This window comes from Astatotilapia calliptera, chromosome 15 (genome assembly GCF_964374335.1).
Source record: "Astatotilapia calliptera chromosome 15, fAstCal68.1, whole genome shotgun sequence".
Classification (NCBI taxonomy): Eukaryota; Metazoa; Chordata; class Actinopteri; order Cichliformes; family Cichlidae; genus Astatotilapia; species Astatotilapia calliptera.
Window position 1 is genome coordinate 18,338,539 of NC_137436.1, and position 11,712 is coordinate 18,350,250.

The following is an 11,712-nucleotide window of genomic DNA, read 5'->3' on the forward strand; positions in this document are numbered from 1 at the left end:
ACAGCAGGCTCAACCTCTGTTGTAAAGATTCCTCAGCTCACCACAATATTTTAAAATAATGTCCCCACAAATGTCCCCAACAGCTTAACAAAAAAATACCAAGGTTAAAAACTAAAACCCTGAATGTAACCTTGCTTCTTATTATGCAAAAATACATTTCCTGACCTCTTCCTCCAGTTGATCCCACGCTGTCCTGAGAAAACACTGCTGCTGACTCAGCTCAGGGCGGCGTCTTAGGGCAGCCAGGAGGGTCATCACTGGTCTCCGTTGCTCAGTGAAAGAGCCAGCGAGGCTCTGAAGCACCTGATAAATCAAACATGATAACTCCTTAACCTTACAACCTACACACGCTGAACATGTAATTTAATCCTTAATACTGCATTACCTGATATTTTTCAGCATAACTTGAGTTCTCTGCAGCCTTCCATGAATCTGACAGTTCCTGATAGGCTTGTTCCAGCCAGCATGTCACTTGCTGTGCTCGTTCACTTGGAGAAACCTAAATTTTCATAACCAAAGCTGTCAGTAACGACCATTGCAGTGTTAGAATAAGTTGTCAGGGCCACGCGATCAAGCAGTTCATGCCATTACACGAGACTTAGACAGTTATGAACATTAATAAGTACCATTATTTAATAGAGAAAAGAAAGACTTCCGTAACAAAAGTGACAGAGTGTTAAAGGATTCATTGTGTACCTCGTGTACTGGTGAGACAGCAATTGCTGGAGTAAAGTGTGCAGGCAGAGTCTCAGGTGAGCAAAAGGAGGGCTGGGCCAAAGGAAACAGCTATAGCACCACCACCAGATCAAACCATGAAAAACAGTATTGAAAGGAGGAGGACAGAAAGATGGTTGACCACCCTTACATTCATGAAGGTTCTTGTAGAAGACCAAAAGACAGCAGGATGTGCTGAAAAAATGAGAAATGTGATCTCATCGCTAACCTGGAGGTGGTCATCAGGTGCTGGCATGTCGCTGGAGTATTGCAGAAATTGGGCCACATAGGTCATGATAGACTTTTCATCAGGACTGCTAACATCAACATCTGAGGTGAAAGGCAATGAGAACAATTTGATTCAAAATTCTCCCATTAGTTTGCTTTTGTTTTCTTTTTTGTATAATACTCAAGTTTTCAAGTTTGCCTATTGCAGAATCAAAGCTTAGTTTGGGGGGGGGGGGTTGTTTTGTTTTTTTTAATCAATCTAAACCTTTTGGAGTCATTCCTGAGAAAAGGTCATCATATTATCCAGAATTACAACAAATATCACTGTGAAATGCCCCCTAACATTTTATCAGACTCACCCTGAGGTTCCAGCAGGCGGGGTATATGCAGCTCTTGCTCAGCAAGGTGAAATGCTTCTTCCAGGTTCTCCTGGTTGCTTCTGGATTGGACCAGTGAGAGATCAACCAACTGAGGCCTGAGAGAAGACAGGATGGCCAGGAAGACCTCTCCACTTCTCCAGCTTGACTTAAAGTCCTTCACATTAACAGAGCAATGAACTCTAGAAAGAGGAAGACAAGGTCCACAACCTTTAGATGACTAACGCATTGATCACTTAGATGGATCGCACTGAGAAGATTAAAAAATGACAAAAAATAATATTATTAATCATTAAAAACTCAAGATACCAGTGTAAAAAAAATGGTTACAGCATAAACATTGTAAATATTAAAATTTATACAATATAAAGAAAAACCCTCACTTTTTGCATTGGTCCCTGACCCACATGAGCAGGGCCTTCTTGGCAGATACACGGAAACGTCTGTGGAGCGGTGATGTCCGACCTGCGGGGACTGGACTAGCTGGAACAGGGCTGCCGGACCAGGAGTCCAGGCTGGAGAGAGAGTCGAGGGAGGAATGACGCGAGCTAAAGGAGAGCGCACTGGCCAGCTCCTCAATCTAAAACAAACAGAGATGGTAAACATATTGTGCATTAACTGATCAATACCTTCATAAAGTTAAACTTAGAATCAGTGCAAGGATTTTTAAACAACTGTGATAAATCTTAACATGTTTTGTTAAGATGTCCTGCCATTAGTATCTGAGTAATGCTTCATTCCACTGTACTCACGTGACAGTGGAGTATGACGGTCCATACGAGGCCTAGGATGATGGACGGCCGCCCATCTATGATATCTGGGATGTTAATGTTCACCAGTTTGACCTGAAGCACACCGAACAACAGCGGCAAAAGCATTAAACACACTACAGACACACATATATTATATTGTAATGTTTTTCAGTGTGCAAACGTACATTTTTTTTCTTGAGAAATTTTAATGCCGTCTCAATATTGGCCCTCTGCTGGAAAACCCCACGACCTTTTTGTCTTTTCTATAATGACAGTGGCAGACAATTCTCAATATCAGTTATGCCATTTTATCTTCCCAATAGTTGTCTTCACATAAGGAGAAAATTAGAATTTATTCATTTCACTGATGTTAAAACTCACCATCATCTGGCCACTCATCACCTCCAGCAGGTCGAGCAGCTTTGACCCATCTCTGAGATCACAAAATAGGTCTGACACAAATGAGGGCGGGCTTCCCTGTAGCAATGCACAAAATATAGTTTTACTGATTTTATCTGCACAATGTAGCAAAGTAAACAAGCAGGTGTGTTTGTATAAAAGCTATTTCCTGTTTTTAGAACCACAGAAATACGCAGTGAGTTTAAGCTGACAGTGACACCTAAAGTTGAATTACGTATATTATTTTATATAATTTTGCAATTATAATAAAATCTTTGATCTAAACAACTCTTGGTCACACTGGGTGTTAAACTGAATGATAATTATAGAAAAGAGAATTTTTTTAGTGCTTCCATGTGTCAAAGAAGCTGATGAAAATATCATTTCTGACCTTAACTGACATCAAGTGCAGCAGGAAGCACAAAGGTTAATAGAAGTTGTCTTCTTCATTGGGCAATGTCCAAAGTGTGTATGCCACTTTTTATTGCACAGTAACTTGAAAATTTACATGCTACACACAAAATATACAGCACGAACCAAGCTGATCCACATTTTAATGTTTTGAAGCTGCAATGCGTTTATATAAAAGCATTTTCTTGTTCACAGTGGCAAACACTGACCTCTACGTATAAAGGAAGTACCTCGGGTTTGCTAGTTTTGATTTCGGCTTGGAGCACAGTCATGTGGACATGAGCTGCCTCGGTTCATGTTACATGTTGTTCAGCTCTACTGAGCACTATTTATACCCCAGACTGGTGTCAGCAGCTCAAGGTCTCTTTCCCATGAGATCCATGAGTTGCTTCCCTGCTCTCACCAGTGAGTCAGCATGTTACGCTCTCCAGCTAACATGCAGCTAACCTTTCAACCACAGCATGAAGTCATGTTAATCTGTATTGCTGATAAAGCATCTGCAACATTTACTTTTTGACTGTTTATGTCGCATAAAAAAGTGCATTGAGGACAAGCAATGCAATTTGCTGTTTTCTTTGTACATGTATTATGCAGATGGCATGCCTAGAAGTATATATACCATTTTCACCAATTTCCTAACTACTATAGTCTTTAAACATCCATATTCCCAACCAAACTGTTAATAAAGCACCAGGAATTACTTTAAAAGCAAGGATTTGTCAGTTATTTGGCACTACCTCAAGCATAAAATATCTCAAATTTGAATTTACAGCTGCATAGTCTTCCTGCAGTTTGCCATTCCCTTTGCTAAACAAATAAATATAGTTAAATTCATTGTGCACCTTACACAGATATAACACCTTAACATACCTTAGCAAGTTGAGCATTTATCCAGTTGGTGAATGTCCTTTTCTGAATCTGTTCATGCTCCACTGTTAGGGAAATATAGATAGAAATTGTTGATAGAATGTATAGATTTCTTTGATTAGAACAGTACTTAAGTATTAGACACTAAAAAGAGATACTGTTATGCTAAAGAGAAATGAAAACACAGTCAAGCTGGCTGATTTATGCAAAAGCTTCACTCAAACGCAGCAAAAGCCTCAAAAGTGTCTAGTTCTGTTCTTGTCTCTAGGTCTGTGTGAGCCATCAGTTTTAACACCTAATGCACTAAATGCACAATATCAACAAATACATTACGGCGTATTCCCCAAAGCACCATTATTATTATTCCTTTACTGTCCATATCAGGATCATGCTGATGTAACGTCCATAACAAAGCTGTAGTTTATAACTGCAAAGGGACCTTTGTTGTGAGTTACAATCACGAGGAGGTCATAAACTACTCACCGACATCAGAAAAAGAGAAACATTTTTGACCCTCCATTCTTATAATGAATAATTAACAAACCCATGAATAATGATTTTAGGTGTCCACAACATAAAGCTTCTGCCTTGGCCACCAGATAATCCTGGTGTCAAAAGCTTCTTCTTTAAGCTAAAGACATGCTAAATGCTAGGATCTCCCTAACAGATGGGACAGCTTCCAAGTCACAGTCATAGATACTGGGGCATGCGCACACACACACGCAGAGCAAATATACACACAGGAACATTCACAGTAACAACAAATGCCCAGACTGACACATGTACGCACACACAGAGTGAGATATTTTGGATCAAATGATGCTTGATGCGCACAAGAACACATCCTAAACTCCCACTGCCAAACCTTTGCACTTTTTACTGTAAATAACATCAGACTGCTTTCCTACAGTAATCAGAAAATGAAGAAAAGCATGAAATTATCAAGTCTAACCACAATAAGTTACATAACAGTCAACGAGACCCGAAAGCAAGCTGTTGACAGTAGCCTTAAGGAAATATAATATATTGATATTTTGTCTGACAGAAACAAAAAAGCCCACAGACACTTGTTTTGGACTCGTTTCCTGGTATCAATTTTGACCAAGAATCTGAGCAACTAATGCTTCTGTTTGTTTAAGAGCTTGCCAAAACAGGCCACTCCCGAGCATTTGAAACACTGAACTCCACCCACCTCACCTGGCATTGGCGGCATAAAGGCGTCACCACATTAACGCCTGAAGCCCTCATTGGATTTTTTTCCTTTTTTAAATCCCTGGATTTAGTTGGTTACAGCTCTGGAACTCTAAGGCCTAAATGAACCACCTTGGACTCTACAGAAAGCGAAACTTGCGAGAATTTTAAAATACAGTAATTCCCCTGTATGTAATTTTCTTATCACAAGACAACAGTGAGGTTTTCACTTTCACCAAATCAAAACTTCCTGTTCTCAGTTCATTTTTGAGTAGGCATTAGCTAAATATGCTTTTCCAGGTCAAATCACAGTGATTGAGGCAAATGTTTACAAGTGATTCTGAGTTTAAGGCGTGGGCATATGAGCAGCACTGATTACATCACAACTAATTTGGTATAATATGCGGTTTACACATGTAGAAACTTGAGGTTTCCATTGCACATACATAGGAAATGGGAGAAATCTTGTATCCAGTAGTTAAACTTCGAATCTGAAAACAATACTTGCTTATTTATAGATGTTTTGATCAGATTAATGAATGGAGTCATATTAGTTTTTTCTTCAACTGAGACACAATTACAAAGACTAAGCGATCCTGACGTAGACCCTGATGAAGAGTCTTGTTTTTCAATTGTTGCCAGTCTACTCATAGAATAACTTTAACTACAATTTTACTTGAAAACAGAACTGGTTTCTGCAGTTATACCCCTTGTGGGATCAGCTATCAAGGCCATGCAACCTTTGGTAAATGATGTGTAAGATTTTGGTGATATTTTTAGTATCAATGCTGAGTGACTCTATGATGTACTATTTGCCATGATGCTCACACACTGCTTATATGCGTGTTTTGGTACATAGCTGATATCAAATATTCCTAGATGCAAATAAATGGAGACAAAACAGATAAGAAAAAAAGCATAGTGTTTCTTCCTTTTTAAAATGGGCATGAGTCACATACACATAATTTATTTGGGAAATTAAAACAGAGTCAATAATAATTGGAGTTCTCTTGATAAAAGGTGAAGTTTAATGCAGACTTGATGGTGTGGATCAAATGAAGCCGAGCAGATAGATTGCTTTTATTGAAAGGTTATTTGTCATGAATCTTCAAAGTAAAAGACTAAGACGCAACAAAGTGCCAAACCCTCCTTTTAACTGCAGATTATCTTCTGAACTGGGGTAGTGAAAGTGCTGTGGTCTGCGTGTGTTTTATTATACAGCTTTAAAAAAAATACGCCTACACTAGAAAAACGTGAGCACAACATTAAACACTTTCTAAGCACGATTCAGTCTTCGGGCTGGAGTTGTGCTTTTCACACTTTCACTTTCATTACACTTTTAGAACTGGAATGCTAACTTCACAAGTAACTGTGATGGAAAATAAAGTGAAGCAGAATTTTTTTATCTATGCAATTTTGTAATGTTTCTCCAAAATTATTGGTCTTTAATGAGTAGCTGATCTCAGAGAGTTGCTCACCACCACAGTGACTCCCTGCGACAGCACATCACATGTCACAACATCTATGTAAGTGCAAAAATAGCCTGACCTTGGAGAAGCATGTGCACATTGTCGATGTCCAGTGGAATCCCTCCATCGCCTTCTTCTGCTTCACCTGAAGCCATGCAGTCTCCGCAGCAGAGCCCAGAATTGACTTCAGGAAAGTCTAGGAGAAAAATATTAGTAAATCATCTGCTCGGGGGGAAGACCGCAACACTGAGGTTTTTGTTCTAAAACATTTTTCTACTCACTGGTTAGTCATGTTAGGAACACACCTATCCACACCCTTGCTTTTCTGCAGGCAGACAGGCTCAGGCACACACTCTCTGAGCTGAAAAAAGTAAAAACTCTGGCGTCCATAATGAGCTACCAACACACTGCCATAGTGTGGACATACAAAAATAGATGACCTGGTCACAAATCTTTAACATACCTGTAAGCAGGGCTGTAGTCACTGCAGACAGCTACTGCAGGGCATGGCAGTGAAGAACCCAGATGAGAGTTAAGAGTGTACAATAAATCTCCTCAGCTGTGTCCTTTGAATATGGCAAAACAGTGTTGAGTGTCTTCAAATAGGATATGGCCTTTAGTGCTCATAAATGAAACAAGGTGCTTTGCTTGTTGGTGGGAGAGAACAGCAAAGAGTGGAAAGTCCCGCCCTGTCTGGCTGTATAAGCAAATCATTTACGCAGACTCTCAGACAAACCCAGCAGCCTTTGGCTACAAAACAATCAAACACTGTAAAATCGTAAGGTGAGCTTCTTTAGTGTTCAGCTCTATTTATTAAAGCAAATAATTGTATTTCAGGAATCAAAAGTGCTTCTACTTAAATATTTTTTATAGGACAGCTGGGAATCACTAGGAAAGTAGTGTCATTCCAACAGTGAGCAGTGAATAATCTTTCTCATCAGGTTTCATATTGAGTGTAAAACACATGGATGACCGGGAGAAGCACAGTTACAAAATTTCTGACCTGAAAAGAATAATCACCATATCGTGAGCTAAAATGTCTCATTGCTTGTTATTTACTTGTCTCACCTAAAGAGAAGGTAGGAGTTTTGAATGGGAGAACATGATACACAATGCCATTTTTACCCTTGAGAGAGGTGCCAGTGTTTTATTTGTTATTTCACTATGGTGAGCAGTGGAAAGTCTTTGTGCCCCGGCAGCTGCACCCTTACCTCAAATTCCCACCTGTTATGGCTGTGGCAGAAAAAGGTAATGTTTGAAAGCGGAGCAGGCTTTAAGGTTTATCTGCTATTCTTTAGCTAAACGCAGACAAGGTACACTTTGAGAGTTAAAATTTAAAGTTAGGAAGTTAGTCTTCCAGCTCAGTACGCTGACTTTTAACACTTATAAGTTGCTGTCTACTTAAACCCATGGGTTGTCAAGAACTCAAACGCAAAGAAACCGAGCCAACTGTTAGCATTTGATCTTATCTTAAAACATACTTCTGGCTTACCAAGCAATAATCAACTGATTATGAATATTCAATTCAGTTCAATTCCATTCTGTTTTATTTAGACAGCACCAAATCACAACAATAGTCGCCTCAAGGCACTTTATAATGTAAGGTAGACCCTACAATAATACATACAGAGAAACACCCAACAATCATATGATCCCCTATGAGCAAGTACTTTGGCGACAGTGGGAAGGAAAAACTCCCTTTTAACAGGAAGAAACCTGCGGCAGAACCAGGCTCGGGGAGGGGCAGCCATCTGCTGCGACCAGTTGGGCTGAGAGAAGGAAGACAGGATAAAAGGCGTGCTGTGGAAGAAAGCTAGAGATTAATAACAAGTATGATTCAGTGCAGAGAGGTCTAATTACACATAGTGAGTGAGAAAGGTGACTGAAGAGGAAATAGTGAATGCAAGAAATAGTCAATATGAGGCTAGACCTGCAATTGCAATGCAAAAAGTACACTTTGCAGTCCATACCACTTATTTTAAATATTTAGTTACACATTACTGCAGACCTTAAAAAGATAAATCTACTAGAAAAAATATACAATAACATATAGATAAACTATTACTATAGATACTGTATAACTAGATATATATATTATAGATCTTTTACACGTCACAGTCTACCTGAGTATCAATGCTGACCATGTCCACCCCTTTATGATCACAGTGTACCCATGGCTGCTTTCAGCAGGAAAATGCACCGTGTCACAAAGCTTAGTTTGTCTCAAACTGGTCCCTCCATTCGGTGGCACTACGGAGCAAAAACGTACCGGAAGTACTACGCTGTTGAAAGTAGAAGAAGCTTTCCCCCACGACTTTGACGTTTAGCAGCAGCGCTGTCTTGACCTTCCTTCTGCAGCGTGACAAACTAAAATGTAAGGGTGGATTTCATTTTTATTTAGCAAGGTTACTTTAACGATAACATAACAACACTCAGTGCATCACGATAGGTATTTAAAATAAAGCTGGATGACTAACTGTGGACATGTATGCTGCCTTTCCAGGTGTTTCTTGCTAGCTAGCGTCTTGCTAAGGCTAGTTGGCGTTCTTTGTAGTTCTACAGAAAAGATGCTAATCTGTCCGTCACGGGCCGTTTTATTGAATGAAATAGTTAGCTTCTCGCGCTAAGCTGTTATTTATTTACGTGTAAACTTTCTCTTTTTTCTCGTATTAGCGACATGTATGTATTTATTATTACACGTAACGGGTAACTAAAAGCTTGCTAGCAGGCAGGTCGGTATCAGCAGGGACATTAACCCAACAAGTCAGTTAATCAGTAGTATAATAAAGTTTAGAAAAATGTTTCTTTAACGCATCTTTTCTTTGGTGGCCATAGTCATCAGATAGACCTCCGTGTTGAGGGTCAAGGTGTCACTCTGTGCGAATTAATTTCTGATTAACTGGCTTCTGAGAGTTAGCTATAGTCGAAATTGGTGCTGACTGAATGTTAGTTTAGTGTTCATGCAGCTTCGGGTTAGATATTCGGATTATGCAAGGTGGGTTTTTGTTTGTTTGTTTGTTTTTGTTTTTTGAGGATTTTAACAGAGGACCTGTAATTTCATACTTTGCTGCTGCTTCCTCCTTCAGATGGCTGGACGTGCGTTTGCAAGCTGGTGGTCCCTGATGAGCCCTTACTACACTAAGGCATACCAAGAGATGTGGGCTGGTGTTGGCATCATGACATACCTGTACTACAAAGTTTCCTATGGGGGTGAGTTCAAAACTTCATTATTATTATTATTTATAACATTATATTAGATGTCATCTACTAGAAGTGCAGATAAAATATGACATGCAAACTTAAAATGACCCTTTGAACCTGTATTGTAACTGCCTTTTTTTTTTTTTTTTAGTAAACAGACTGATTGAAACAACCTGTTAGGCATCAGTCTGCAGTTTCTATGCCCAAATCTTCAAATTAATATTCGCTTTTGTGTGATTTGTGAGGTGCTTTCATACAGTCTCTTAATTGCAATTTGTATTTTACTGCTATGTGAATGCTTTGGTCCTTTATTGAAAAGCTGTTAGTAAAAAATCATTAAAGTATTACTGACAATCTAGATGGGTTGTTTCATTGTATTTGTTAAACAAATCTTTTTGGTTTTCTGTCATCTCAGGCAAGAAGAAGGCTGTGAAGGACAGTAAGTACTAACTTATTTTACCAATACTATAATTCAAGTTCAAGAAATGTGACTTTAAGTGTGGTGACATAAGTTTGTCTGCAGTGCTGGGAGCTATACCAAATCGCCACTGAGCTTTGTAAGCACTATGTGGCATTTATTTTTATTCAGTAATGCTTAACAAGAATATTAAATGTATTGGCTATTTTAATTGCCAGATTATCTTGATATTTCCATCTTAAGACGCATAATACAACATAAAATATACCATGACAGTCTCTAAAAATCTTTGTGACAAAGATGAGTTATGGTAAATGGCCTGTATTTGTATAGCGTATTTGTATAAGGACCCCAAAGCGCTTTACACATCCACACATTCACACACACATTCACACACTGGTGATGGCAAGCTACGTTGTAGCCACAGCCACCCTGGGGCGCACTGACAGAGGCGAGGCTGCCGGACACTGGCGCCACCGGGCCCTCTGACCACCACCAGTAGGCAACGGGTGAAGTGTCTTGCCCAAGGACACAACAACCAAGACTGTCCAAGCCGGGGCTCGAACCGGCAACCTTCCAATTACAAGGCGAACTCACAACTCTTGAGCCACGATCGCCAACCCATTGTTAAATTCATTAAAATGAATATTCCCATTCACAGGCCACCATACATATATTTAAAATGAAGCTGTAAATTAGTTAATCTGGTTAGTTTGTGAAAAGCACACAATGACAGCTTTAACCAAGAACATCTGTACCATAAAGTGGTGCAAAAACGCAGATTCAGACTTACTCAGAATGAGCTGTATATAAGAAAATGGCTTAAAGTTGCTGTTAGTGACCACTGTCATATTTAGAATAGAGGAAATATTTGTGGATGTGTAAATGTAATGAAAAATCTGATTTAGACTTGATCTGAGATTGAGTGGTAGAGCAATGAACATGATCTGTACCACTCTGGAAAAAGTCAAGTTATTCTGTTAGATGGTGTGCTGTTGCATGTGTTTACCTCCAGATGTCACTAGCGGGTTACTTGGACAATCTTGTTATTTCTTGGTGATATTTGTTGCTGCAATATATTGACTGTAATCTCATCTTGCATGGTTGGACAGGACTTACTGACTTTTACTGATTAAACATTTTCCTCTCTTTATTTTTTTTCCCCCAGAGCCCCACCATTGAGCTTTCCACCATGCAGACCAACCCTCCACCTGTTGTGAAATAATACCCCCCAATCCAGAGGCTCAGCTTCATATTAGAATTTTTGTTAATATGGAACAAATAAAGTTGTTTTCCTCAACTTTGGTTAATTTGGCTTTCTCTCTCTATCTCTCTCTCTCTCTCTTTTCATAAAGCAACAGCACTAGATTTTCTTTTTCCTGTGGTGACCGTAGACACACAAAGACTAACCAAAATAAGATCACAATCAAGAGAAGGGTATATAAATGATCCTTAAGCTCTTCTCTGAACAAAACCATGAGAAGACTTAAGTGACTGCACTGTTTTTAAATAAAAAGGCCTCTTGATGATTACATTGAGGTCAATACATTCTTAAAAGTATACAAGTGGGACTAGTTTATTCACATTGTTGTTGATGCTTTGTAATACAAATATTGCAAGTCCACCAACTATATTGAGCTTGCATTGCTTTATGGTTAGACTCTAAATTCAAAATGAACTATGAA

General features: G+C 39.1%; 1 protein-coding gene across 1 annotated transcript in view; it reads right to left on the minus strand.

Moving 5' to 3' along the window:
• syne2a (spectrin repeat containing, nuclear envelope 2a) overlaps nt 1-2,470 on the minus strand; it is an 83,706-nt gene extending 81,236 nt beyond the window's left edge. Inside the window, exons 1-8 of the mRNA XM_080290046.1 lie at nt 2,453-2,470; nt 2,072-2,164; nt 1,723-1,899; nt 1,302-1,539; nt 944-1,044; nt 697-786; nt 386-499; nt 166-303 (exon numbers count right to left, since the gene is read on the minus strand). Coding sequence (XP_080146172.1) covers nt 166-303; nt 386-499; nt 697-786; nt 944-1,044; nt 1,302-1,539; nt 1,723-1,899; nt 2,072-2,164; nt 2,453-2,470 — 969 coding nt within the window. The remainder of the gene's footprint in view (nt 1-165; nt 304-385; nt 500-696; nt 787-943; nt 1,045-1,301; nt 1,540-1,722; nt 1,900-2,071; nt 2,165-2,452) is intronic.
• Nucleotides 2,471-11,712: the final 9,242 nt, after the last annotated feature.